Genomic DNA, 27,504 nt, shown 5'->3' with positions numbered 1-27,504 from the left:
TGGTTGTGTGCGGTTGCCTTCCTCGCATCCGTTTTCCGCTCCGCTCGCACCAGCCTAAGATTCATTCTTAGAGCATCCACAATGCAAGTACTATAAGAGGTGGATATGATGATGATTAAGATTAAATAAGAGTTGAATGGAGTGTGAGTGATGACATGAAGTAGAGTTGAATGATCATTGAATGATTCAATAGAAGGAATAAAATGGTGATTAGGATTGAATAGTTGTTTAATCGGCTGTAGGTGATGTTGTATAGGTATTTAGTGGATGATGTGGTGGATTGTGGATGTCAATTAGAATAACTTTTTTGTTATGAAAATAACCCACGGCAAGTCATAGACACAAAAAAATTTACAAGTATTTTTAAGGGTTTTATGCAGAAATTCTCTCTATTTTAGGAAAAAAATTCCGATAAAGTCTTGACTGTTTTCTTTAACAGAAAATCTCAAATATTTAATTTTACACGATAATCTGTTATTTACTGATAAAATAAAAAGAATTTTTTTTTTGTTAACTTGGAAAAAAAAATATCAAATAATCGAGACTTTTCTATTAAAAAAATAATTTATAACTTTATAAAAAAAATCTCAAAATAATGAAATTTTTCTACATAAAACACTATCTTTAATCAAAAGAAAATAGCACTCTTTATATGATCAGTTAATTTTAAATATTGATCCAGAAAATATTTTATATTAAGAAAATAAGAAATTAAATTACCTCATATCTTTTATGTCTATAATTATTTCTACCCAATAAAATTATAAAAAATCTATCATTTAATTTAATTTTATTTGATATATTCCTAATATATCATTAATGAGTTAGTTAAAAAAAATAGGAAATGATGATATTTATGATAATTTTATTGAGTATGAATATTTGTAGAATTTTATTGAATATGAATATTTGTCGGCATAAAAATAGGAGTTACTCTTAAAAAAAAAAAAAATAGTTCATCTCGTTCAATTTTAATTACTATTCTCCCAACTGTATAAACCAACCGTTTTCATTTTGAATAATCAATATTTGAATTAACTGCATTCCTTCGTGCTAATCTCTCTAGTTTTCTTCTTCATCGAGGTCGAACTTACTGGTACTCTCTCTCTCTCTCTCTCTCTCTCTCTCTCTCTCTCTCTCTCTCTCTCTCTCTCTCTCTCTCTCTGTTTTAAACAGTTATTAACTGGATTATTGCTACATCCTTCTGTTTAAATTGATGTATGCATCGTGTTGTTATCAAAAGATTCAAAGCAATGGCTCCACCGAAGGTTCCCATGGAATTCATCAACGATGTGAAGAAACGCAATCTCACTTTCGAAACAAGAAAACAGGGCATCATAAAGAAAGCTAACGAACTCGCAACACTCTGTGATGTCGATATCGCCATGATCATTTGCGCTAATGATCATCAAAAACCAGAGATCTTCTCTCCCGATGCTGATACATTCAACAGTTTGGTCAATCGTTATGTTCAAAATCGCAGTATTGCACCTGAGAAAAATCGCTGTTATGGTTTGTCAGATTACTTCAATGACACAAAGATCAAGATGGAGAAAGAACTCCTTAACGCCAAGAAGAACAACATTGAAGAAAAATTTCCAACTTGGTTTGATTTTCTGGACAATCTCTCCGAAATCGAATTACGTGAATTAGCATCATCCATGGAGGCTAAAATCAGTTTTGTTAAAAACAAGATTGAATCTATGAAGAAAAACTCCGGGATTCAGCCTAATACTGTTTTTGATGAGGGTCAGAGATCAATGGCGTCACCATCTGTAAACAATTCCCCAATCATGACAGTGATGGAGAGGGATGACGACGACACAGACACATTTAACCAGCAAACAAGCAAGAAACCAGAGGTTTTCTATCATTGGCTTTAAGTTCAGTTTTACGCAGTGATTTTACTCCATTTTTTTGTTTTGTCAACGAATGGTTTGATAGCGAAAAGAAAAAATGTAATTACAATTGGATTTGTTATAATAGATTGAATAGAGACTTGGAGATATCCTTGATAAAAGTTAAGGAAATGTACTAATTGAGGAGAGCATTGTACATTGTTGCTTTATGTGAAAAGGAAAAAAGAAATAAAATTCAACTTTTCTTTATATCAATAATTAATTGAAATTGTTTCCTTTATGATGACTTAACAAACCAACCATGGCTTCAACCAGATGCTTGATACCTATAACGCTTCCTGGAAACTTGGAAAATGGAAATTATGAATTTCACAATGTAATGAAATAGGTAACAACAATCAAATAGACTATGTTATAAAATACATAGATAACAGAGAGGAGAAGGAAGTGAACACTGATAGACTAGAATAGAAATTTGTAAAATGAAAATAGAGAAATTGTGTACAAAAAACTGAATTAAGTGTTATTGCATGATTTTCTCCATTTGATAGGGGAAAGTCTCTCCAATTCTCTGTATACTAATTTCCAGAATGAACCACCAACACTTCACTTCTGTTTTTTATAGTTCTCCTCACCTTTCTAACAAACTTTGGACATCTTAACCGACTAAAGCAGCAAAAAGACTAAGCTACCCCTCCGTTATTCCTTCTAGCCTAAGTATAGACAAGACAGGTGACCTAGCATCAATTAAACCCCCCCCCCCCCCCCCCCCCCCAAAGACCTTCACCTTGTTCTCAAGGTTAAAGGCAGTAAACGACTCCTTGAAGGCTTGAAAGTCTTCCCACATAGTCTCGAATAAGGGTAAATCCTTCCATTTAATGATAATTCCTTTCTTTCCATTAGCATTCTACCTTACTTGCAACACACTTTGAAGGTCCCTAAAATCTTGCGGATACCATTTGATTGTGATGTTTTCAAAGAGACTTGAGTCTATATGGTTGTAACTTGAGAAAGATTTGATCTTTGGTTTCAAAGATTTCATATTTTCGATGCTTGTCTGCTTGAAAAAGACATATATGCAATAGACCTCCTTTAAGAATCATAATAATAATAATAAAAAAATAAAAAAAAAAAAAGGACAAATATGCATTTTTCTAGGATTTTAGTCCAAACTCTGACTTTTTTGGATTATTGGTCCTTTTAGACTAGTTTATATGTGAAAATGGTCACTTCAAAAATTAAAATGACTAAACTGTCCTCTTGATATGTTTTTTATATTTTTTTTCTATTTAATTTAATGTTTTATTAATAATAAAATAGGCCTCTCTCTCACTCTAGGCTCTCGTTATCGATCTCACTCTCCCTCTCTTTCTTAAGCTCTCTAAAGACCGATCAAGGTGGATCACCGGAGACATGGGAAGAGGGCCCTTCCGATTGATGAATCGGAGGACAACCTAGAAGAATACAAACAAGAAGAAGAACCGGACATATTCCCAGTTTACCCACCTAGATCGTAACAGGATATGGCGGTGCCGGAGCTCTACAGTAGCAGTGACAATGGGCGGTGATGGCAGCTTCGCTGCTTCCACTTCCTGTTCCGAAGAGCTCGATGAGGATGGAGGCGAACGAAGATGGGTACGACGGAGGGAAGAAGTAGCGGTGACGACGACATTTGTTGGTGGAGGAAAGAGCTCTGACGGCAGAGGCTGCTCCAGCAACCTTCTGTTGCTTCGTCCTTGTTTAGGCTCACCGGGAAAGACGAGGGAAAGAAAGAAGCGGCTGGTGGTGACCGGAAAACAGTTGAGTCCGTGAATGAAAAGCAGCAAGGGCAATGGCTTCTGGCGGTGGCAGCCGGAACTCTACAGTAATGGCAGCGGTGGATGGTCGTAGGTGGCAGGCCTTGGCTGTCTCGCTATCTTCTTCGTTTTCTGGGCAGTAGGTCGTCGAGAGGGAGGTAGTAGGAGATGGGATGAGGTTTAATGGTGTTTAGTGGCGATTCACGGTGATCAAAGCCACCGGTGGTGGTTATTGATGGAGGCAGCGATGATTCTTGATGGTTTTTGGTGGCAAGCTCCCTAAACCGGAGGAAGGCAGTAGATGGTGGTGTTTTGAGGCTTGCTTGACGGATTTTAATGGCGGTGATATAAGGTGGAGTTGTGGTGGATGGGTTCAAAAGAAAGAGACAAAGACATGCTTCACCTTTTTGTGTAAACCACAGTGGACAGTGGACAGGAAGAAAAGAATTCAACAGGTTTTCTTAAGAGAGAGAGAGAGAGAGAGAGAGAGAGAGAGAGAGAGGCCCCTATTTTTTATATATAAATATTTATAGAAAAAAAAAGTAAAATGGAAAATAAATATAATAAGGGCAATTTGGTCATTTCAGTTTATTGAGGGACTAAAAACCCAACGAAACTATCTTAAAAGGACCATCAATCCAAAAAAGTCGTAGTTATGACTAAAACCCCAAAAAAATACATACTACAGGGACTATTTTTGCAATTTTGTAAAAAAAATACCATCAAACCTCTTTTAAGGACAAATACTTTGTTGTTACTAAGACGTTGGAAGTGCAGTTGTTATTATATATATATATATATATATATATATATATATATATATATATATATATATATATATATATAGGGGATAGGGAATATATATTACAGCCCCACCTAAACTTAGGTATTAAACCTCTAAAATATGTCCTTTTAACATGCTAAATAGACCCGGTTTGGTTTCACTAGGTAAATATATCATTCTCCATAACATTTCTTTATTTCATTATCGTTTTATCATCTCCGTTTTCTTTCCTTAATTATCGTTTATTACTTCATCCAAGTGAACATTACTAAACCCTAAACCTAAACCTAAACCCTAAATTTAAACACTAAACACTAAAGCTAAACCCTAAACCCTAAATCTAAACACTAAATCCTAAACCCTAAACCCTAAACCCTAACCCTAAACCCTAACCCTAAACCCTAAACCCTAAACCTTAACCCTAAACCCTAAACCCTAAACATAAACCTAAACCCTAAACCCTAAACTCTAAACCCTAAACCCTACTGTGTCGATCTTGAATTTACATCTTGAAGTATTAATCGTGAATCCATTAACCGTAATCTTTATATAGTAAAACAAAGTATTTTCAAGAGGTTTAGTACCTAAGCTTAGGTGGGGCTGTAATGTATATTCCCTTTTCCCATATATATATATATATATATATATATATATATATATATATATATATATATATATATATATATATATATTAAATTTAAAGGAAGTTAGTAATAGTAACTTTTATGTTTTTAGGTTTTTGCCACGAATGTTTATTAAATTTGACACTTTTAGTCCTTAAAGTAAAAAATTTTATATTTTTGTGTTTCGATTAAGTTTTTGTGTTTTTAGGGTTTTGCCACAAATCTTTAGTAACTTTGAAATTTTTCATCCTTGTAGGGAAAACTTTTATATTTTTGTGTTTTTTCCACAAATCTTTAATGAATTTGATACTTTTCGTCCTTGTAGTCAAAACTTTTACATTTTGACATAAAAAACACAAAAAACGTCCTTTAGAATTTTGCTACCATATGTTCCCAACTTTTGCAACTTTCACATTATTGCCATAACATTTTTGGATTTTCTCCACCAGTATCCCTTTTTTTGGTTGTTTTACACTTTTGACATCTAATTTTAGAGGTTGTCGACTTTCTCTCCTATTTGTGGTGATTTACACTTTCAGCGCATATTTTTTAAAGTTTGCCGATTTTTCCCATATTACCTAAAAGAAGTTTGCCGATTTTTCCCATATTACCTAAAAGCGGCGTAGCCGCGAGTTCTTTGCTAGTTATTATTATTATTATTATTATTATTATTATTATTATTATTGGGAATCCTTAGGTTGTTTGTTTGTTCAATGTGGTGATTTTTTTATAGTTTATTATTTCAAGAATTATTATTATTATTATTATTATTATTATTATTATGTTTTGGGAATCCTTAGGTTGTTTGTTTGTTCAATGTGGTGATTTTTTTATAGTTTATTATTTCAAGAATTTGATTTATAAATTTGCAGTAGAAGATTGAAAAATATATTATAGAGAGATTAAATATTATTTTATATTTTTTTTCCTATCTATCCTCTTACCCATATTAAATGTTGACAAACGGATTAAAATCTCATTAATTTCATTAATTGTGACACATGTATTTGATATTATTATTATTATTATTATTATGTATTGGGAATCCTTAGGTTGTTTGTTTGTTCAATGTGGTGATTTTTTTATAGTTTATTATTTCAAGAATCTGATTTATAAATTTGCAATAGAAGATTGAAAAATATATTATAAAGAGATTAAATATTATTTTACATTTTTTTCCTATCTATCCTCTTACACATATTAAATGTTGACAGATGGATTAAAATCTCATTAATTTCATTAAATATGACACATGTATTTGATATCGGTAGGAAGATGAGTAGAAAAAAAATATAATTAAAATAAGCTAAAGTAAGAGTATTGCCCTAGTTACAGACATGTAATTAAAGTAACGTTAATTATACATTTTTGTAAATAAAGAAGATTTGCATTAATCACGGATCCTTGGTAAAATAAGGTAAATTATAGGGTAAAACTATAAAAACTCTTAAGATCTTTCTTGCAAGTTTTACTTAATGAAAAGAGAAATATTTTTTATTGACAATTTTTAAATAGTTTAAAGTTGAATGTCATTTTTTTTTTCATGTATGTGTCCTAAAATATCATTAATTTTATCTAAATAGTCACATTTCATGTGACTAGAAAAATAAGGAGAAAGAAAACGTAGGAGAAATAAAACGTCTGATTTTGTTAATACTTTTGTAACAACACTTTTAAATTCACTTGATATTAAACCCCTAAATTTAAGGAGTTGAATATTAAAAACCCCGTGTATTAATTTACCACTTTTGTAATACTTTTTTTGTAAAACATGGAAAAATGGTCAAGCCGTAAAAACTCAAAAAATATAAATAAATAAATAAATAATGAAGGGGTTTTTCTTATTGATAGGACAAAACTGAAATATTTAATGATATTTATCTCAAAGGCACTAAAAAGTTATTGTTATCGCCAGTATAGACCCAAAAAAACCCTATCATCAAATGAAAACTTAGTATGTGCATGTATTATATGCATGTATATTTTTCTACTATTTTGATAAAACCATAATTTACAATCCCTCATCTTCTGCTGTATCATCATCATCTGATTTGAGTTCTCCCCAATGACCACAGTCCAGAGTCCCTCACAGGTGCCTGCAACAAAAAAAAAAAAAAAACAATATTTACAATCTAAATACTTTTACCAATAACAATATAATTTTAGAAATAGGTACCTGAGATTTAACAGATGGGAAGACATTCCAAAATCTCAAAGTCTCGTCCCCTGCACCCGTCACAATTGTCTGACCATCAGGTGACATTGCTAGATACAATACTCTCATACTATGTCCCGTCAGAGTCGCAACCTATAAAATTCACCAAAATTGTTCAAATAAATTTATATTCTATAAAATAACACCAGATTCCTCCTTGAAGATACATTTTAGTCCCTGAATATAGCCGGTTTTTGCATTTTTTTCTCCCAACAAGTTTTCTTTTGCAATTTTTAAAGTTTGAGGTTTTTGTAACCTTTTTTTTTTTTTTTTGTCTTCTTGGATCAAAATTGCAAAAACCAATTATACTACTTCCCTTCTTTAAATTATGGGACAAAAAACCTCAAATGATGATAAAGGAAAACTTTTTTGGACCAAAAATATAACTAGTCCTAAAAAAGTTAGAGTAAATTACGTATTTGATCCCTGAGTAAGTAAACTTTTTGCAATTTTGGTCCTTACTTGAGTTTTTGTAAGGTCTTTTTTTTCTTGTTCAAAGTAAAATGACTATTTTTGGTCCACAAGTGTAGCTAATTTTTGCAATTTTGGTCCAAAAAACGTAACAAGAACAGCAAAGGAGTCCCAAATTTGCAAAAACCAGCTATACTCGAGAACCAAAATTACTTAAAAAAATTATGCAATACCTTAGCCAATGTGGGATATTTCCACACCATAATCTGATTTTGGGAGTACCCATGAGTGCTAACAAGTTCATTCACATTCTTGCTCCATGCTAAATTACACACTTGGCTACCAGTATCAACATGGTTGAGTTGGCTGCCATTGGCGGTGTTCCAGAAACGGATGCACCGGTCGGCGGTGCCGCCACCGGAGACCAGGAGGTTGCTCTGGTGAGGCGACCACGCGATTGCCTTGACCGCCGCCGTGTGTTCGGTCAGTTTAAGGAGTGGCTGTGTGGAGTGCTGATTCCACACCAAAAGTTGGTTATCATTTCCACCCGATGCTAGTTCTCTATCATCATGAGACCATTTAAGCCCACATACCTGAATACGACAACAAATTATTGTATTTTCAATTTATTTTCTAAACAAATTATAGGAATCAAAATATATGTTCCATTTTTTTTTCTATTAAGACATTGTACTTTTTTCCTGGTTAGAATATATATTTCTGAAACATCTATGCAATTATATCAATGAAATTTAGATTTTTCATGATGTGACATATTTATATGAAGGTAGGTTTTCAAATGGGAAGTGATCTCCATACATAACAATTTATGCTTTATAAAATTGTATAATACAACATTTTAAAGCGTATGGAAAAAACTCTTTTAAAATTGAGAAATTAAATTGTATGGAAAAAACTCTTTTAAAATTGAGAAATTAAATTGTTTCCTATGTTTTATGCCTACAAATGTTATATTAGGAATATATCAAATAAAATTAAATTGAATGGTCATAATTTTAGTGAGTTATTAATTACAATGTTATAAACAAATATATGAAGGTGGGTTTCTACTTTTTTGCGTCAAACCCTTTTTTCAGATATTTGGAAAGTGGTATAAATGAAGGGAATCTAATTTGTTTACCTCTGATTTATGGCCAACAAGCTTGCTAATGTAGTCACTTGGGACACGAAGATCATGTTGAAGTATATTACGATCTCTACTTCCTGAAGACAATATTCGTGAGCTCCATGCTAACACACCTGTTCTTGTTTGATGCCCACCCATGGTTCGAACCTTTTTGCACTGGGTCCCATCCCAAACCTATCAAAGTCAAAACAAGGTTCAAAAGTCAAAACTTCAATATGATACTTATTTCACAATTTAAAAAAAAAAAAAAAAGCAAAATTGGTAAATTTAAACAAATGGGTACCTGAACTTTTCCAAGACTAGTGCCAACAGATATATAAGACCCCTCTCTAGTCCATTGAACAGAGCATACACCATCGTTAGGCCCCAAATCACACAGCTTTGTCACCTGAAAACATCAAGAAACAATGTCAAAATAAGTAAATTGAACATATTTTTAGTTAGAAACCAAATTGATATGACAAAAAACGAAACCCACTTTGCTGGTTGTAGCAGTCCATAAATAAACACAGCTTCCGAGTCCAACTGCAAGCACATTCTGTGAAGACCAATCCACAAGGTTCAAGTAGAAGTCATCTTGAAGCGATGGTGCATCCAAAACCTAATCGTTAAAGAAAAGTACAAAATTGGTTAATTTCATAAGATTTGGAACGTATGAAGGCACAATTGCATCATTTAAGAAAAAAACCCAAAAGGGGTTATAGAAATGGAGTAACATTGATTGTTGTTTAACCGAATACAGAAAAAGTCAAAATTAGGGCTTTAATGATTGTAGTGTTTGTTACCTTGTGTGGTGTTTTTGGCACCTTGCGTGGGGGTTTGGGTGGAGTTGCAGACTCCGAACTCGACCCGTTGTCTTGACCCAGTATTGAACCCGAATACGGCGAATTTTGGCCAGAAGTATCCGTCTTGAACCGCAACATGTTCTTGCTGGGACTGCTCGCCGGCGACGAATACGAACCCGAACCTTTAGTCCCACCTGCAGGAGAAGAAAAACCAAAATCAGGGCCAAATAATTCACATCTTAATAACCTTGTATACGCCTCATTGTTCGCTCCTCCGCCTTCTTTCACCGGCGATGGTTTATCCAGTAACCCGAATGTGTGAAGCCTGGAAGAAGATCGACACGGTATGAACCGATCACTGCAGGCTCCGGCGGATTTGGACGACGGCGACGACGTCAAATTGGATATGGTTCGTGGCGACATTATTCGAGGCGACGGAGACGATAGGGCTCTGATGAGAGGAGATGGAGATCCGGCGCCGGTGTTGAGGCGTAGAGATGTCTCCGACATCCCAGCCGGGAGATTGATCCCGCTCTTTCTTCTCTGATTCGAATCCATCTTTTTAGTAAAAAATAACTTATGGGTTTTCGGATTCGAGATCCTAAAAGAGATCTTATGCTACTGATTGAGATTGCCGATGGATTTGATCGAAGAACAAGCAAAATTCCGGCTTCTCTTTCGGGGGTGAAAAAATAAAATGATAACGGTCTCATTAGGGGTTATATATGGAATAGTTAGTAAAATATTACAACGGTCAATTGTCCAAGAGAAGCTGGAAATGGGAGCCTGGCAAGTTCTAAAGTAGCCGTTGGAAATATGTAGTTGGTGTTGCTCATGTGAATCGCACGTGAGAAGGAACAAAGGAATTATGTATGGGTGGAAAATGAGCTTTCAACTTTGAACTTATAACTTTTATAAGTTATGTTAAACAAATTATAATCATGATTTATATAAGGGTCATTAAGAGACCTTCAAACCACAATCACATTTAATCAATAGGGTTTCATGAAATTGAGATTTTTAATTGAGTTGGTTATTAAATGAAAAGTAAGTTTTATTTATATAGATAGAAGAATATCTTGATGTAGCATATGTTTGTTTGCATATGGACTATAAGGGTTGCTATAAAATGTGTGATGACAAGCAACAAAGTAGCAAGCATCTTGTGATCTTGTTTGGTTATAAAAAAAACTAAAAATATTAGACGTAATGAAAAGAAAATAGATTGTCTCTGCACTTTGGTGAAATATGGAAAGAGAATGAAAATAACGGTTGTAAAACTCCTCTGGTTTTGGATCGCCTAGAGAAAGCTTTAGGTTATCACTATAATATCTTGTCTCCGATATAGCAAATGTTGATTATTGCTTTTTAGGAAAATACAGGAAAATTACTTGTTTCATGCAAGATAAATGAGTTGGAATACGAGTTGGCCCGATGAATTAGTTATTACCCTACTTTTCCATTGTCGACCGATGTAAATCATAACCATCAAAAGTCAAGAGCTATAAAAAGATTACCATTTTGAAATATGAATTCGTAGTTGTTTGGTATGTAAGGAATGTCTTACAAGGTCAAAAATGAATCTTGCATGTCTGTTATTCATCATGTTTTAGAAAGGCTATTTTTCAAACAAAACAAATGTCGAAGAAGTCTATTTATAGGGGAAAAATATGTTACAAAATGTATACCTTACTTTTTGTTTGTTAACCAATGTAAATCGTAAGCATAAAAAGTTGAGAGCGACAAAAAGAATAGCATTTTGAAATTTGAATATGTAGTTCGCTATTTAGGGAATGTCTTGTGTTATAAGGTCGTGAAGGAATCATGCACGTCTCTCTTGGCTACCTAATGACGATCCATCATGAAATTTAAAAAGCAAGGTTTCACAAATTACTTACATCATTGAATTCATTATGTTTTTAGAATGTTATTTTTTGAAACAAAACAGAAAATACTTAACAACCGAGAAAAGACCATCATAAGAACTTTCCACAAAACTAATTACGAGCCAATATAAGGAAAAAGATTGGTAGGATTTGGTCAAGACAACAAAAAGGAAAAAGTGAATATTGTCATATTAAATACATCAAATATGAGAAACTAAAAACTATTGATTAAGAATTTATGAAAACATTGATGGGTTTTAAGCAAAACATCAATATTATGGTGTACATCCAAACCCTAATAGCTTTTGGATCTAGTTTGTCTAATGAACATGCAATTGAATATCTAAAGCTATAAACCCTAGATCTATCAAATAAGAACTTAAATAAGGGTTTAGTAATTACCTTTAATTGTTATATTGCAATAACAATCAATTCCTTGCTAAAGGAACTCTTAGCCACGTTTTTGGGGCATAAGGGCCCTTTATATACATGTAGGCTATTAGGGTTTTCAACTAAGAAACCCTAATCTGGCTGCTTAAGCCCTAAGCAGCCCATGGACTCCTTTAACATATCCCTTGGACGATTTCTAATGGGCTTCCCATAGAATTCTTCCAACCTATATATTATTAGGTGATCTATAGCCCAATTATAATTATCTTATAATTACAACTTCAGTCCCCTAAGTTTAATTAATCTCTTTTAGCCACAAAATTAATTATCAATTAATTATTGACTAATATTAATTAAACAATATGATTTCTCTTTTAATATATTATTCTCATAATATATTAATAAATCATATTTAAACCTTTCTCTCCTTAATTCATCCTACATAATGCTATGGTGAAGATAACCCAAAAGGACCATGCTCATAATCGGGTCAAGTACATACCAAAATAGTTATGGACTTAGACACTAATCCAACAAACATGTGACAATATCTTGATGAATTATTGAAGGCGATGTTAGAGTTGTTTGATAATGTTATAAAAGATTATGTTCGGGTTAAATATAAGATATTTTTCAATATGCTTAAAAATGCACCTTAGCACATGACTAGACTTTTCTCATCATCTTTCTCCGACCCATTGAAGAGTTATCACTCTTCAACTTCATCCTTAAGAAACTTGAAATATTTTTCACTCTCATCGATTTGACATTGTTCCTTCCTAGTACAATCTACACAAATAGGCCAAAATGTTCTGTGTATAAAAATATGACTCTTCAAGAGTCATTATTACAAGGTTTGGGAATGACATGCAGTAGAAAAAAAAAACATCGAAAATGATAGCCACCAATAGATCAGTCATTATTGTTATGATTAAGAACTCCGATAAACAGTTATAAACACAAGAACAAATATGTGGTGAACAATAAGAACACAAGGGTTTAACGTGGTTCACTTGACAAAGTAATCAAGCGATGTCCACATGTAAACTAGAAAGAGATTTTTTTAATAATCAATGATACACATACTTTTTGGCATTAAGATTACAACCATATTAGGAGATTAATTTATATTCAACATTTGACCTAATTACTTACTTCTAAACCGGGGCTTGTAGATCTATGACATCAATGACATAAGTTGACCTATGATGGAAGACTTGGTCCACAAGTTACTAGGCCAAAATGAAGTTTAGAATTTAGGTATGCTTTTATGCTTGGCTTTTGTACCAAGTTTCCAATGACTCTTCATAACTTCGCCCGATGATCTACTTCCCGGTTGCGCTTCTGGCTTCGTATGTAGTCCGTAGCTTCGCCTAGAATCACTATTTAACAACTTCGCCAAACACTTCACCTGAAGCTAGTTTTGTACTAGCAACTTCTCTCGAAGCTTTTAATTATGTAATATGAACTACAAAAAAAATCCATATTGGGCGGAAATGAGGTCAAAGGGAGAATATGTATTTGGTATTGCTTATTTAAAACAACTTATGTTTATTTTAAAAAGTATTTATTAACTTATTTGGTGCCAAAACGGAATTAATAAAGAGAAATTTGCAAAATTAGCCAAAAATACTAATTCTTTGTAAAAAAAAAAACAAAAATAGAAAATTACACAAAATAACCATCGAAATCACAGGTGATTAGCCTCATCTGCTATTTCCTCATCTCTTCTACGAACGTACAACCCACCAGTGCACGTCTTTTGCATCAACAACTTGTACATTCTCGGTTGATAGCGTCATCTACTATTTCTTCTAAGCCATCTGCGATTTCTTTCCTTGGACTATAAATACCTTTTTTTAACTCTCATTTTTCTAGTTTCAAAGTTGGGGAAACTCTTTGAATCTCTCATTTTTCTTTGATAATATCTAACTCGGCTAATTCGAGTTAACAATTTGAAACCGAAAATAGAAAGTTGAAGTTACCATTAGTTTGTAGTTGGGTCTTGTTCTTGGCTATTATTATCAATATAAGTTGATAGTTATTCTAAAAATTAGTTACTTCTTATTGTAAAAATAACTTGAGAAAATCACGCATCTTTACATCAAATGTGAAATTAAACTCTAATAATAAAAAATAAAAAGAAATAAGAGATACAAATTTGGAACACTAAATTAACTTATTCAACACACATTCTAAATTTCAATGACAGAGAAACAAAACACTAATACAATAGAGAGTTTTTCCATCTTTGAAACTAGAAAAATGAGAGTTTTAAAAAAAAAAGTATATTTATAATCCAATGAAAGAAATCATAGATGGCTTGTAAGAAATAGTAGATGAGGCTATCAACTAAAGATGTACAAGTTGTTGATGCAGAAGACATGCATTAACGGGTTGTATGTTTGCAAATGAGATGAGGAAATAGCAGACGAGGAAATAGCCAACGAGGCTAATTACCTGCGATTTCGATGGTTATTTTGTGTAATTTGCTAATTTTTGCTATTTTTTACAAAGTAATTAATATTTTTTTTCCTATTTTTGCAAATTTAAATGTTTGGATTAGTTTATGATGTATCAAAACGCAATAAGTTGATAAATTGTTTTTTAGTATTTGAAAATTTGGCTAATTCATATAAAATGACCAAAAAACATCATCATATATTATTGACTAATTTATTTCTTTTTATATATAATAGTTCATACCATTTGCATTTGATACGTTTGGTTTCCTCGCACCGGATGCGATAGAGCTCCTTAAAAGAGTACAATGAATCATGCATAGTAATGTTATATCCCCTACATCTTCGGATACAGTCTTTAAAAAAATAAGTTTTACCATTCAAAAAGGCTTAACGGCACAGCTTGTTGCTCATTTGTCATCTCACTCATTGTACGATGACAATTAACATATTGGGAATTTTAATAGTTGATATAAAAAAAATAGTTCATTTATATCACTTACAATTAAATTGGTATTTTTAAAAAAATATATTTGTTATGAAAACTTAAAATGGTAATTAAAAAAAATATTGTTCATAACACCTATATATATATATATATATATATATATATATATATATATATATATATATATGTGTGTGTGTGTGTGTGTGTGTGTGTTTGGTTAATTTGAGATCATTTTAATTTTGTGAGACCGTGAGACGCAATCTAAAAATAATTTTAAAATGAAAAATAAAATGAAAAATCCGAAAATTCTTTTTTTAATTATTATTTTTGTCATTTTATTTACCTAAAAAAACTAAAAATAAAAATAAAAATTACCGTTTTTTAAATACGTGAAATATTTTATTATTCACTAGATTGTTAGAATGTTAGAATATTCTAATATTCTTCTAGAATATTTCACAGATATTTCAAAAGAACATTATTTTTTTGGAAAATATAAATGAGGAAAATAATATTTAAAAAAAATCAAAAAAATTTCAATTATTTTTTATTTTAATTTTTTTGTTTTACAAAACGAGTGACTAAGATTACGTCTTTCCATCTCAGAAAATATAGTGGTCTCACATGAACCTAACACTATGTGTGTGTGTGTGTGTATATATATATATATATATATATATATATATATATAGGGAAGGTTATATAGAAAAAAAAAAACCTTAAAAATACATAAAAAAATACTTAGAGATCACAAAACTTTTTTTTGAGTTTATATATGAAAAAATCGCAGATTTCTTATAACATCGCTGAAAAAAAATAAAAAATCGAATTTTTTTTTAAATTGTTTTTTTTTCAAAAAAATATTCAGCAAATTTGTAATAAAAGGTACGAATTTTTAAAAAAAAAATCAAAAAAAGTTTTGTGATCTCTAAGTATTTTTTATGCATTTTTATGATTTTTAGGGTTTTTTATATTTCATAGAACCTAAACACACACACACACACACACATATATATATATATATATATATATATATATATATATATATATATATATAAAAGATATGTAGGTGTCTTTATATGTATTTTAAATACACAGTCTTAATTGTGTAATGGTCTTAACGGACCTAATGATCATCACTAGTGACAAAAGGGTTAATGATCATCACTAGTGGCAAAAGGGTTATTGAGGATGTTATACTAATCAAATGGAAAGTTTTGTTTTCATTGTTTATGTGGCCGTTTTTTCGATTATTAATTAAGAATTCAATTTTGGAGTTTTTTTTTTTTTTTTTTTTTTTTTTGGGTCTTGTTGGTTGTATTTGGTCATTTAATCCGATCGTCTGGGTATCAGGTTAGGTGTGGTCATATATTTATATTTAATAAAACATTAAACTAAATAAAAAAATCTAAAAATAAATGAGGAGTGCAATTTAGTTTTTTCAATTGGAAAATAGACCAAAACCACAAAAAAACCTATTGAAAATGACAATTTGCGATTTTGATGCGAAGACACTTAGGCTAATAGAAAAGAGAGTGTCGGTGCGTAGCCTTCATTGTACTATGCTACGAAAAGGTTACGAAATCACTTAACTCAACGTTAGGAGAGTCAAGGGGAACGATATACCTACATAGAAGAACCGTTGTTCGCTGACTTTCTAAAGTATAACCTTACCCACCCCACTGAAAATGGACAATTAACTTTGCACCACTGATAGACTACTTAAGATTCAATTCAGAAGGTCCTACTTAGTTTCGCAAGCCTTTGTCATTGTCAGTCTACTAAGTAGGGCCTAGGGCTTGTGAATCCGTAAAATCCATAAATCCGAGGCACTAGCCATATAAAATGACAACCTACGTGAACCATTTTTGCAATTTTGCCTATATTTTTTTCTTAATAATTAATAGTTCACAAATTTTAATTTACAAAACAAAATTTTCTAGAGTTGACTAATATTATATATATATATATATATATATATATATATATATATATATATATATATATATATATATATATATATATAATGTCTTGCCTTTTTAAAACTAAATTGTAAACTATCCAGTTAAATTGTAATTTGTTTTTCTAACTTCTTGCTAGTTCTTGCTAGTTGTTTATAAAATCTTTTAGTTGTTAAAAAAAATCATCTAAATAACCATGAATAAAGTATTAAATTGTATCAATTTCATGAAAGCCACTTTGAGTTATTTTTCTTTTCTTTTAATAATGTAAGGAAGTAAAAGAGTACCTATACGGTTATACCTAAAAAACACAATTCATAATTGTAAGAATTTCATATATGTTCATTTTAAACCTCAAAATATCATATTTGCCCAACTTAATTTCTTAATATCAGATTTACCCATCATAAACCTTCAAAATATCATATTTGCACAAATCCTTTTTTATAATGTTTTTAATATTTTATAATCATTTTTTATACCTTATAATTATTATAATAATTAAAAAAATTTAACGATATTATCCTTACGTCTATAATAATGGAATGTGAACTTTTAAATTGTTGGAATGTTGTCCTCTTGATAAATTAAAATATTCATCTTCAACCTTCTCTATGGAATGTATATTTTGATTGATTATTTTTTTGTTGATTATGTTGTAGATGAAGAATATTTTAGATATTACCATTGATATTTTGATATTTAAAAAGTGTATATGCGATATTTTGATATTTAAGGACATATATGATATTTTGATGTTTAAAAATGACATATATGATATTTTGAAATTTTGAGAATGGTAAATATGATATTTAGAAATTTTATGAAGGGTAAATATGATATTAGAAATTAAGTTGGGTAAATATGCTATTTTGATGCTTAAGAACATATATAAAATTCTCCCATAATTTTTCCATTTCTAATTATGTCAAGGTTTTTTTTTTTTTTTTTTTTTTTTTTTTTATAAATCATACAACGAAGTAAAAGAGGTATTGTGATACCTATATGTACTTTGAGATACTTCATCGTCTAAGAACATTATAATCATCGCCAAATCATTGAATGTTTTAAATTATATTTCATATGACATGAGACATATATATATATATATATATATATATATATATATATATATATATATATATATATATGGGAAAAGTGAATATACCCTCAAGGGTATATAAGGTTAGGTACCTTAGCCACAAAACTACGTAGTTTTGATATTTGTTTACTTAAAAAACAAAATAATTTATTTCACTGATAAAATCGTTTGTCGAACCCAAAGATACCTTTGTCTCTTCCGGTAGACATTCACATACTGTGTAGTGCACCCCTGGTGGTTTACACACAAAGTCTTTCCATGTTCGCCTTCTACTATGCCAGTCGTATTATAGTCATATTACGCCGAGATTCAGACTTGCCCAGCAACACGAGGCAGGCAGCCCCCCGTCGCAGTCCGCAGTCCGTCGCAGCAAGGCTGCTAAGCGATGACATAGTTTACTTCCTCTCAGTTTCAGGTTATTCCTTTTCTAGTTCAAGCAAATATTTATGATGTGATTTGGATGTGTTTATTGGAATAAGGTTATTCCAATGCTAAGTATGAATTACCCTTTCGTTTTTCTAATGCACTATAGGTGTGTGACAAAATGCCTAAAAGAGATTACTCAATGATACACACTGTTTTTCTCATGAAACCATAGGCCAGGTTGGATAGCTTGCAAAAAAGAATAACTTAAAGCTTCATATAAATGGGGCTCATATCTTTGATACATCTGTTGTGAGTTAAAAAAAAAAACCCTTTTCAACCTTCTTCTTCATTTTCCATCCATTAATTTTCAAGATTTTTTTTTCAGGCTCTTAGTGTCCCTGTTCAAATGCTAGTAAAAGTTGTTGATTATGTTTCAGTATGCTTGTCGAAAGGACTTGGTGCACCAGCTGGAAGTGTTAATGTCTTGAGTTATACAAACCTTTTTCAACAATTTGTATGCATATATGCTTATGTTTTACAAACATTGTGTGAATTCTTTTGCAACGCGAGTACCTACCAAGAAAGAGGGGTATCTTTGGAAAAACTTCCTTCTTGGGTAAAACTATGGTTACAACATTGAAGTTGGAACATTTGTTAAACTATGGTTACAACATTGAAGTTGGAACATTTGAAAGATGAAAGACTTGGAACATTTGTCAATAATTTTTATTTTAAAGTGTAAGGGTATTATGGTCAAACTATGGTTACAGCATTGAAGTTGGGTAAAATAATAGAGGAACAGGGTGTACTTTTTGATGTCGGATAGCTCATCCAGGTGTTATTGAGATACTTTGCTGGAGAATTGGTAGGAATACTTGAAGAATTGGAAGAATTTTAAGAACTCTATAAAAATTTTGGGTTCTTGTATAGTGAATAGACCATGTATATGTTGATAGAAAATGTATAGAACAAAAGTATTATTTTTTTGGTGTAAGTCGAAATAGCAACTCATTTTTGGTCTTATTGTTTAATGTGACTTGAAATTTCGTATCCTTAAGTTCTTGAGGATTACCGTCTTTGGGACAGGGGCAAAATTGTCCAACAATGTTAAAAATCATCATACTTATGTGTAGATTAACACAACACTAACCAAAATGACAACTTGTTTTCATTTTTAACCCAAAATTGCAGAAAATTTTCGTTTTGAATCAAAAATGGCACCATACTTTCATTTTTAACCCAAAATTGTAAAAAAGTTTTGTTTTGAACCCAAAAATGTTAGCATACTTTCATTTTTAACTCGAAATTGTAGAAAACTTCATTTTGAACATCAACTAGCCTCATACTTTCTTTTTTTCACATAATAGTCTCAAATTTCAGTTTTTTCACATAATGGCCTCAAATTTTCGTTTTTTTCACATACTGGCCTCATACTTTCTTTTTTCACAAAATTGTCTCAAATTTCAGTTTTTTCACATAATGGCCTCATACTTTTTTTTTTCACAAAATACCCTCAAATTTCATTTTTTTCACATAATGGCCTCAAATTTTCGTTTTTTCACATAATGGCCTCGTACTTCCCTTTTTCACAAAATAGTCACAAATTTTAGTTTTTTTTCACAAACTAGCCTAATACTTTCTTTTTTCACAAAATAGCCTCAAATTTCTGTTTTTTCACAAAATAGCCTCAAGTTTTTGTTTTTTTTCACAAAATACCCTCATATTTCCTCTTTATACAAAATATCCTCAAATTTCTGTTTTTTCACAAAATAGCCTCAAGTTTTTTGTTTTTTTCACAAAATACCCTCATATTTCCTCTTTATACAAAATATCCTCAAATTTTTGTTTTTTTTTCACAAAGTAGCCTCATACTTTATTTTTTTTTCACAAAATAGCCTTATATTTTCTTCTTTTCAAAAAATTAGCCTCAAATTTCCTTTTTTTTTTCAAAAAATAGCCTCATACTTTCTTTTTTCACAAAATAGCATAACACTTTTGTTTTTTTTTTTCACAAAATATCATCGTACTTTAGTTTGAAACACATAACGGTGGCGCAATTTCAATTTTAAACACAAATCATAAAACAATCAACAATTTTCATTCAAAAACATTAAAAATTGTTAAGAAACATCAATAACTGCAAGATTATTCATACATTATTCGTGTCAACAACCATCTAGATTATTCTTTTGCTCACATAAACAACACGTCTCATCATTTTTTTCACTTGCAACGATTCATCTGCCTGATCCATGAAAAAAAAAATTGTTAATATAATTATTAGAGTTGTAAATCATGAAAATTAAATTAATATAATAAGAACCTTTTTTTTGAACAACTAGTAACGTAATGACCCAATCCTTGACAGTAAGAACATGTTCGTTTTTTGGGGGCTTCTGAAGAAGACTTGATTCTATTAGCAATTTTAGGACGCCCTTTTGTAGTAGTTGGACCAAGAGGATCACAAACAGATAATTGTGGAATCATATCTACTTGTGAAACTCTCATACAAGAACTTTGAGATGCATTCTCCAAAGACATAGATTTTTTTCGATTTGCTTGATCATCTAAAAGACTTATCAATAACGTATTGAGTTTTTGTATCTCCGAAGGGGAGTCTCTTGCTTGTTCAATTAGTTTACTAAAATTTGAACGGACACACCATAGTGTGTAGTCACTAACTCCATTTTCATTATTCATTTCTCCAAGTCCGATACTAACACTACCCAGTTTGTACCTAGCATCAAGGGTCCATCGCGGTAAAATATAGTGACTCGGGAGTTCTTGAACGTGCTTCTTCTTCATCATATATAGGCTATGCTTGCATAAAATGCCATTTGTCTCATACATAGCACACAAACATGTGACGCTGACTTGATCCAAAGAACGAAAGGTAACTATGCGCCAATATTTTTTATTAACGTCCAGTTGCCCAACTCTATATGTGCTTTCTTCAGTAGTTTTTCTTAGAGTCTCGTGAGTCAAATTGGTAATAGTTTTGGTCCATTCTTTTTTGAAAGTATCAAACATCTTTCTAGTATAACATTGACCTGCTTTTGCTTCGATTGGATGCACTGAAGAAAGAACCGGTCGCGAGTTCATAGTCTTGAAGTCTTCATCTTCATTGGCGGCTCTTCGTGACTCAAATGCTTTGTCATATTGTACAACGAATTCATTCAACATGGTCCTCGAGTTAACAAATCCATCAAAAATGAATTAATACTCTCACTTCGTCTAGTTGTGGTCATACCAGCAAAGAAAATATCCTTCAAGAAGGGTTTAGCCCAATGTATACGTTGGTTATACATGTCACTAATCCAACAATTGCTTTCTAGTTCATACTTACTACACATATCTTCCCATGTTGCTTCAAATTGTTCAATGGTGTCACTATTTACCCATTGTCTGTATGTTTCTTGAAAATCACTATAACGGGAATATATACGATCGAAGGTGTTCAGTTTCGTGCTTCATGATATGCCATGAACAAAAGCGATGTTGAGTCTTTGGAAAAACTTTTTTTATTGCATTGCCCATAGCTTTGTCTTGATCGGTAATAATTGCCTTCGGATACTTTCCAAACATACATTTGAGGAAATGTTCAAATAACCATTCAAATGTCTCTTCTTTTTCGTTTTCAAGCAATGCCCCACCAAAAAGTATAGACTGACCATGATGATTCACCCCAGTAAAGGGAGAAAAAGGCATCTTGAATTTGTTAGTCATATAAGTAACATCAAACACTACGACATCTCTGAATTTTGTATATGCATCTCTTGATCTACCATCAGCCCCAAAGATATTTCTAGGATATCCATCATCAGACAAATCCACTACAAAATACTGGTCACTATCAACTAATGATTTGTCTTGAAAATGTTTTATAAGTCCATAGAACTCCTTTCCTCTATATTGTTTTCGATGCTCAGATAAGACATCAGCACATTGTTTTGAAGTAACATCAACTACATTTGAGGATTTCATTGTATTAACAACTTTTTTAATCTGAGAAGGTTTCAACCCTGCTTGACCAAATTGCACCATAAGAGATTTACCTTCTATTTAACGGTGGAAATTGCTATGAGATCGATGCTTGATCTACCATCAGCCCAAAAGATATTTCTAGGATATCCATCATCAGACAAATCCACTATAAAATACTGGTCACTATCAACTAATGATTTGTCTTGAAAATGTTTTATAAGTCCATAGAACTCCTTTCCTCTATATTGTTTTCGATGCTCAGATAAGACATCAGCACATTGTTTTGAAGTAACATCAGCTACATTTGAGGATTTCATTGTATTAACAGCTTTTTTAATCTGAGAAGGTTTCAACCCTGCTTGACCAAATTGCACCATAAGAGATTTACCTTCTATTTAACGGTGGAAATTGCTATGAGATCGATGCTTGATCACCTTCGTTGGTGTCATGGTCAATTCGTGATTATGTGTGTCATTAAATAAGTCCACCAACCATTTTCCATCCTCCTTCCTTGTAATTCGAAGCTTTGCTTGACATCCGGTTCTTACATCTCTCCGACGTTTTTTCTCATTTCCACTTGAATCATTTTTTTCTACCCGTTTGAAACCTTCTTTGCAGCATACATAATACTTCCGATAAGGCTCATTTGTTTTTGTGCTTTTAACCGTGTCATCTTTACGTATACCAAAACCATGTAAAAATGAATAATCGTTATAAAACGTATATGCTTCGTCAGGCGTATCGAAAACCTTTCCCAGTATCTTTTCAACATTATATTCGTCTTTGTCAAATTCAATGTTCACATCAAAATCGTTAAGTTCTTCAGATTCATATGTTGCTTCCATAAAATCATTTGTGTCAACATCTTCGGTTCTATATGGTTCTATAGTTTGATTAGTTGCTTCGGTTTCACTCATTATGGCCTACACAAGACATCAATGCATGTTTCCAAACAAAAAATTAACATCAAATTGTTTTATATTCAATAAAATTGAAACATTATACGGAAAAAAAACACAATAACAGTCAACAATGGAAAAACTATATAACAGTAATCTCCAAAAAAAAAATCAAAAAAACCTGAAAAATCATCTCAGTGTTCATGGATAGTATATTTGGAGTTGCTGGAACAATTAGATTGCTTGCAAGTGATAATTGCTACGTATTATATAAGGGTTTGTTGGACGTATACATTAAATACATGCATAGAACCATTGAAGAATGTCAATTTCCTGTTGTATTCAATTTAGAATTAATTCACATGCTTGGACACGTAAGTTCAACAGCAACAGGTAATCGATTCAATAAAATTGAATTCTGAATCACAAAAAACGATTTTATTGTAGCCGTATTAGATGATTTGTAGTATTTGAAGAAGGTGTATTTCTTGTTATATTCAATTCAAAATTAACGCACCTGCTTGGACACGTAAGTGCAATCGCAACAGAAAACTGATTCAATAAAATTGATTTCCTAATGACAAAAAACGATTTTGCTGTAGCCTTATGCGATCGTTGATTATAGCTAGGTTAATTCTGATTTCTAATACCGATTTGTATGAGGTCGATTTTGATTTAGCCCTATGCGATTGATCTTGGAAGAAATTACGGTTCAAGGAATCATACAGAGGAAACTACGTACAACTTTTTAAGGAAATTGTTTTTTTTTTCAGAAAATTAAATCTATTCAAAACTACGTAGTTTTGTGGTTAAGGGTACCGAACATTATATATCTTTGAGGGTATATATATATATATATATATATATATATATATATATATATATATATATATATATATATATATATATATATATATAATATATATTTGTTTGACTTTACCCACCACCGCCTATCCCCTTTTCCTCCTCCCTTATCTCTCTTCAGCGGAAACGTGTATTACACCTCCTCCATTCATTCGCTACACCTACAAAAGAACAGTCACCGTCGATTCATTCATCACACACTGATGCATCAAGAACAAAAATTTCTTCCCTTCCTTTACCCACCGACGTTCGCATCCGCCACGATCACGAATGAAAGTGGAATCTAAGCTCCCCTAGCTAATATTTAGACCTGGTTTCGCTTCAATTTTGATTTACCACCGCAGCCACCGATGAAGCACAGAGAAACCCTAATTCCCACAACTCCACCACCAGCAACTCGGCTGAATCCACCGGTTTTGATCAAACCTGCAAGACATGTGCCTATATCTAGCCATCAACCAACGATTTCTGCTACAGAAATGTTGCCGATAAATCAAGAAAATCTTGAAACAAAAGAGAAAACCCCAAAACCAAAATTAAAACCTCTTCATTGGGATAAAGTGAGAGCAAGCTCTGATCATGAAATGGTGTGGGATCACCTCAAATCCAGCTCCTTTAAGTAAGAAACTTGTCGATATTCTCCTCCTTATATGTTTTTGTCTGTTCTTCTCATGTTATGATTTGCGGCCATTGATAACAGATTAAATGAAGAGATGATAGAGACATTATTCATCATAAAAGCACCTAATGCAAATTCAAACGAAAAATCAACAATGAAACGCCAGATTCTTTCCTCAACAATCAGCCATGAAAACCAAGTTCTTGATCCAAAGAAGTCTCAGAACATCGCAATCTCATTGAGGGCACTTAGCATGACAACTGAGGAAGTTTGTGATGCACTTTTAGAAGGTGAGCTTCTTCATTTCCATTTACACCACACCATAATTTATAGACGACACTGTATCAATCACATTATGCAGCGATTATACAGGCAATGCAGATACACTGGGCACCGAGCTCCTTGAAAGTTTAATGAAGATGGCTCCAACAAAAGATGAAGAACGTAAACTTCAAGAACATCAAGACGATTCACCTCTCAAACTTGGTCCAGCTGAGAAATTTCTCAAGGCTGTTCTTGATGTGCCTTTTGAATTTAGAAGAGTTGGTGCAATGCTCTTTGTTTCCAATTTTGATTCAGAAGTGGAATACCTCAAACAATCATTTCAAACTCTAGAGGTAAATTTTAAACACCATAGCTCTATTTAACATCAATTGTAAATGACAATATTCATGATTTCGTGTTATAATAGCTCCCAAATGTTTCAATCTAAATCAGGCTGCTTGTGAAAAACTTAAAAACAGCAGGATGTTCCTAAAACTGCCAGAAGCTGTGCTCAAAACTGGAAACCGTATGAATATTGGCACAAACCGTGGAGATGCTCAGGCATTCAAACTCAATACCCTCTTAAAACTCATTGATGTTAAAGGGTGCTGATGGAAAAACCACCCTCTTGCACTTTGTTGTTCAAGAGATAGTTCGAACTGAAGGTGCCCAATTTTCAAACACAACTGCTAACCATGATGGCAATCAATGCCAGAAACTTGGTCTTCAAATTGTTTCTAGTTTGAGTTCGGGTCTTTCAAATGTCAAGAAAGCTGCTGGAATGGATTCAGAGGTTCTGAATGGGGATGTGGTGAGACTAACAAACGGGATTGCAAAGAAATTCTTGAAGATAGCACAAGAGGAGGTCATCAAGATTCATGCCCAGGAAGAGGAGGAAGAGGTGTCACTTTCTGTAGTCAAAGAAATCACTGAGTATTTCCATGGAAACTCAGTGAAATTTGAAGCTCAGCCTTTTAGAATCTTTATGGTGGTGAGGGATTTCTTGACTGTTCTTGATAGGGTCTGCAAGGAAGTTGGTTCCATAAACATGGAATCCACTCAGAAAATGCCAGTATTGGTAAACCGAGGTCCAGTTTTTGATGGATTTCATGGAAAGCGACAGTACTTTACTCTAATTACCAATATACGTAATGTACATTGCTTTTATTGGTTAAAAGAGTAATTACATTGCTATTTCTTGCAATTTGTCTTTTCTAGTTTTTTAATGAAAAAATTTTGTTTTTTTTTTTGTTTTTCTATCTCAGGTTGAACAAATTTCTTCTACTTTTTTTTTTTTTAATTTTTAATTTTTATCTGTTTTTGCTATCCAACATTAGTGGTATTTTTGGAAATTTTTGTTGATTTATCTTTACTATGCACATGGATCACCATTTTATTCTACAAATATCATAACATCACGTTTGGTTTTGTGATAAACTTAAAGCCAGAAGATATCAGCTGGATTAAGCCTCGATTGATTCCCATTTGCTTGTGTATTCATTTGTTTGTTTGTTTACAGGAAGTATATTGGGCATAAAATAACAATTAGACCAAATGCAAAGAAGTTGAGTGTTTTATTCTTGCAAAGATAGAAGATGTCATGGGGGGTGTCTCAAGTAAAGTGAAATAAGCTATTTTCAAAGAGAGAACCTTGAAGAGAAAAAAGATGATGATTTTTTAGAATAATGGTTTGTTAGCAATTTTTTAGAATAATTGTTTGTCATTTCAAGTCACTTTACTCATTGTGTATTTATATATGCAAATTTTTATGAACCAAACATCCATGAATGGTATTTGATTATTGATCATAATAGATGGTATTTTGCATGCTTAACAAGTGTTATGGATGGAAATAACAGATTTACGGATATTTTGACAAAAAGTATATAAACCATGTATTTTGTGGATTGAGCTGAAATACCAACAAAGTTACATTTTTAACCCAAAATGACAACATACTTTCGTGTTTAACCCGTAATTGCAACAAATTTACATTTTTAACCCAAAATGACAACATACTTTCATTTTTAACCCGTAATTGCATGAAATTTAAATTTGTAGCCCAAAATGACAACATACTTTTGTTTTTAACCCGTATTTGCAGCAAATTTACAATTTTAACCCAAAATGACAGCATACTTCCGTTTTTAACCCGTAATTGCAGCAAATTTACATTTGTAGCCCAAAATGACAGCATACTTTTGTTTTTAACCCGTAATTGCAGCAAATTTACATATTTAGCCCAAAATGACAACATACTTTACTTTTTTCACAAAATACCCTAATACTTTTGTTTTTTCACAAAATACCCTTGTACTATGTTTTTTTTTTCACAAAATACCCTAAAATTTACGTTTTTTCACAAAATACTCTCATATTTTTGTTTTTTGCACAAAATACCCTAATACTTTTGTTTTTTCACAAAATACCCTTGTACTATGTTTTTTTTCACAAAATACCCTAAAATTTTCGTTTTTTCACAAAATACCCTCATACTATGTTTTTTTACACAAAATACCCTAAAATTTTTGTTTTTTCACAAAATACTCATATTTTTTTTTTCACAAAATACCCTAATACTTTTGTTTTTTTTCACAAAATACCCTCATCCTTTTGTTTTTTTTCACCATATAACATCA

General features: G+C 31.9%; 2 protein-coding genes and 2 pseudogenes across 3 annotated transcripts; 2 read left to right on the top strand and 2 right to left on the bottom strand.

The window, feature by feature from the left end:
* The first annotated feature begins 1,253 nt into the window (after positions 1-1,253).
* LOC145074851 (agamous-like MADS-box protein AP3) lies at positions 1,254-1,990 on the top strand. Its single transcript, XM_079021176.1, has one exon. It carries the CDS (start codon positions 1,254-1,256, stop codon positions 1,881-1,883), a length of 630 nt encoding a protein of 209 aa, XP_078877302.1. The 3' UTR covers positions 1,884-1,990.
* Positions 1,991-6,878: 4,888 nt separating this feature from the next.
* FZR3 (FIZZY-related 3) lies at positions 6,879-10,379 on the bottom strand. Its single transcript, XM_079019910.1, has 7 exons — positions 9,621-10,379; positions 9,314-9,436; positions 9,119-9,223; positions 8,830-9,009; positions 7,922-8,281; positions 7,239-7,370; positions 6,879-7,158 (listed from the first exon to the last, which is right to left on the bottom strand). The coding sequence occupies exons 1-7, from the start codon at positions 10,176-10,178 to the stop codon at positions 7,105-7,107; spliced, it is 1,512 nt and encodes a 503-aa protein (XP_078876036.1). The 5' UTR covers positions 10,179-10,379; the 3' UTR covers positions 6,879-7,104.
* Positions 10,380-20,458: 10,079 nt separating this feature from the next.
* LOC145075941 (protein FAR1-RELATED SEQUENCE 5-like) lies at positions 20,459-23,136 on the bottom strand (annotated as a pseudogene).
* A 927-nt stretch (positions 23,137-24,063) lies between these two features.
* On the top strand, positions 24,064-26,229 carry LOC145073359 (formin-like protein 1; annotated as a pseudogene). The gene is made up of 4 exons (XR_013691328.1): positions 24,064-24,601; positions 24,683-24,891; positions 24,974-25,218; positions 25,319-26,229. The product of XR_013691328.1 is annotated as a formin-like protein 1 (transcript).
* The last annotated feature ends 1,275 nt before the right edge of the window (positions 26,230-27,504 follow it).

The sequence above is a fragment of the Lactuca serriola genome, chromosome 9 (assembly GCF_051521515.1).
Source record: "Lactuca serriola cultivar US96UC23 chromosome 9, Lser_US96UC23_V15, whole genome shotgun sequence".
NCBI lineage: Eukaryota > Viridiplantae > Streptophyta > Magnoliopsida > Asterales > Asteraceae > Lactuca > Lactuca serriola.
The sequence above is the reverse complement of the archived record's forward strand: the minus strand, read 5'-3'. Positions and strand labels throughout refer to the sequence as shown.

Bases quoted from the DNA above. Each gene is read 5' to 3' on its own strand.
- LOC145074851 (XM_079021176.1), top strand. From the start codon at position 1,254: ATGGCTCCACCGAAGGTTCCCATGGAATTCATCAACGATGTGAAGAAA.
- FZR3 (XM_079019910.1), bottom strand. From the start codon at position 10,178: ATGGATTCGAATCAGAGAAGAAAGAGCGGGATCAATCTCCCGGCTGGG. The intron at 9,224-9,313 runs GTGGGTTTCGTT...TGATGTTTTCAG, and splicing joins GGACTGCTACAACCAGCAAA to GTGACAAAGCTGTGTGATTT. The intron at 7,371-7,921 runs GTATTGCATAAT...TGAATTTTATAG, and splicing joins AATATCCCACATTGGCTAAG to GTTGCGACTCTGACGGGACA.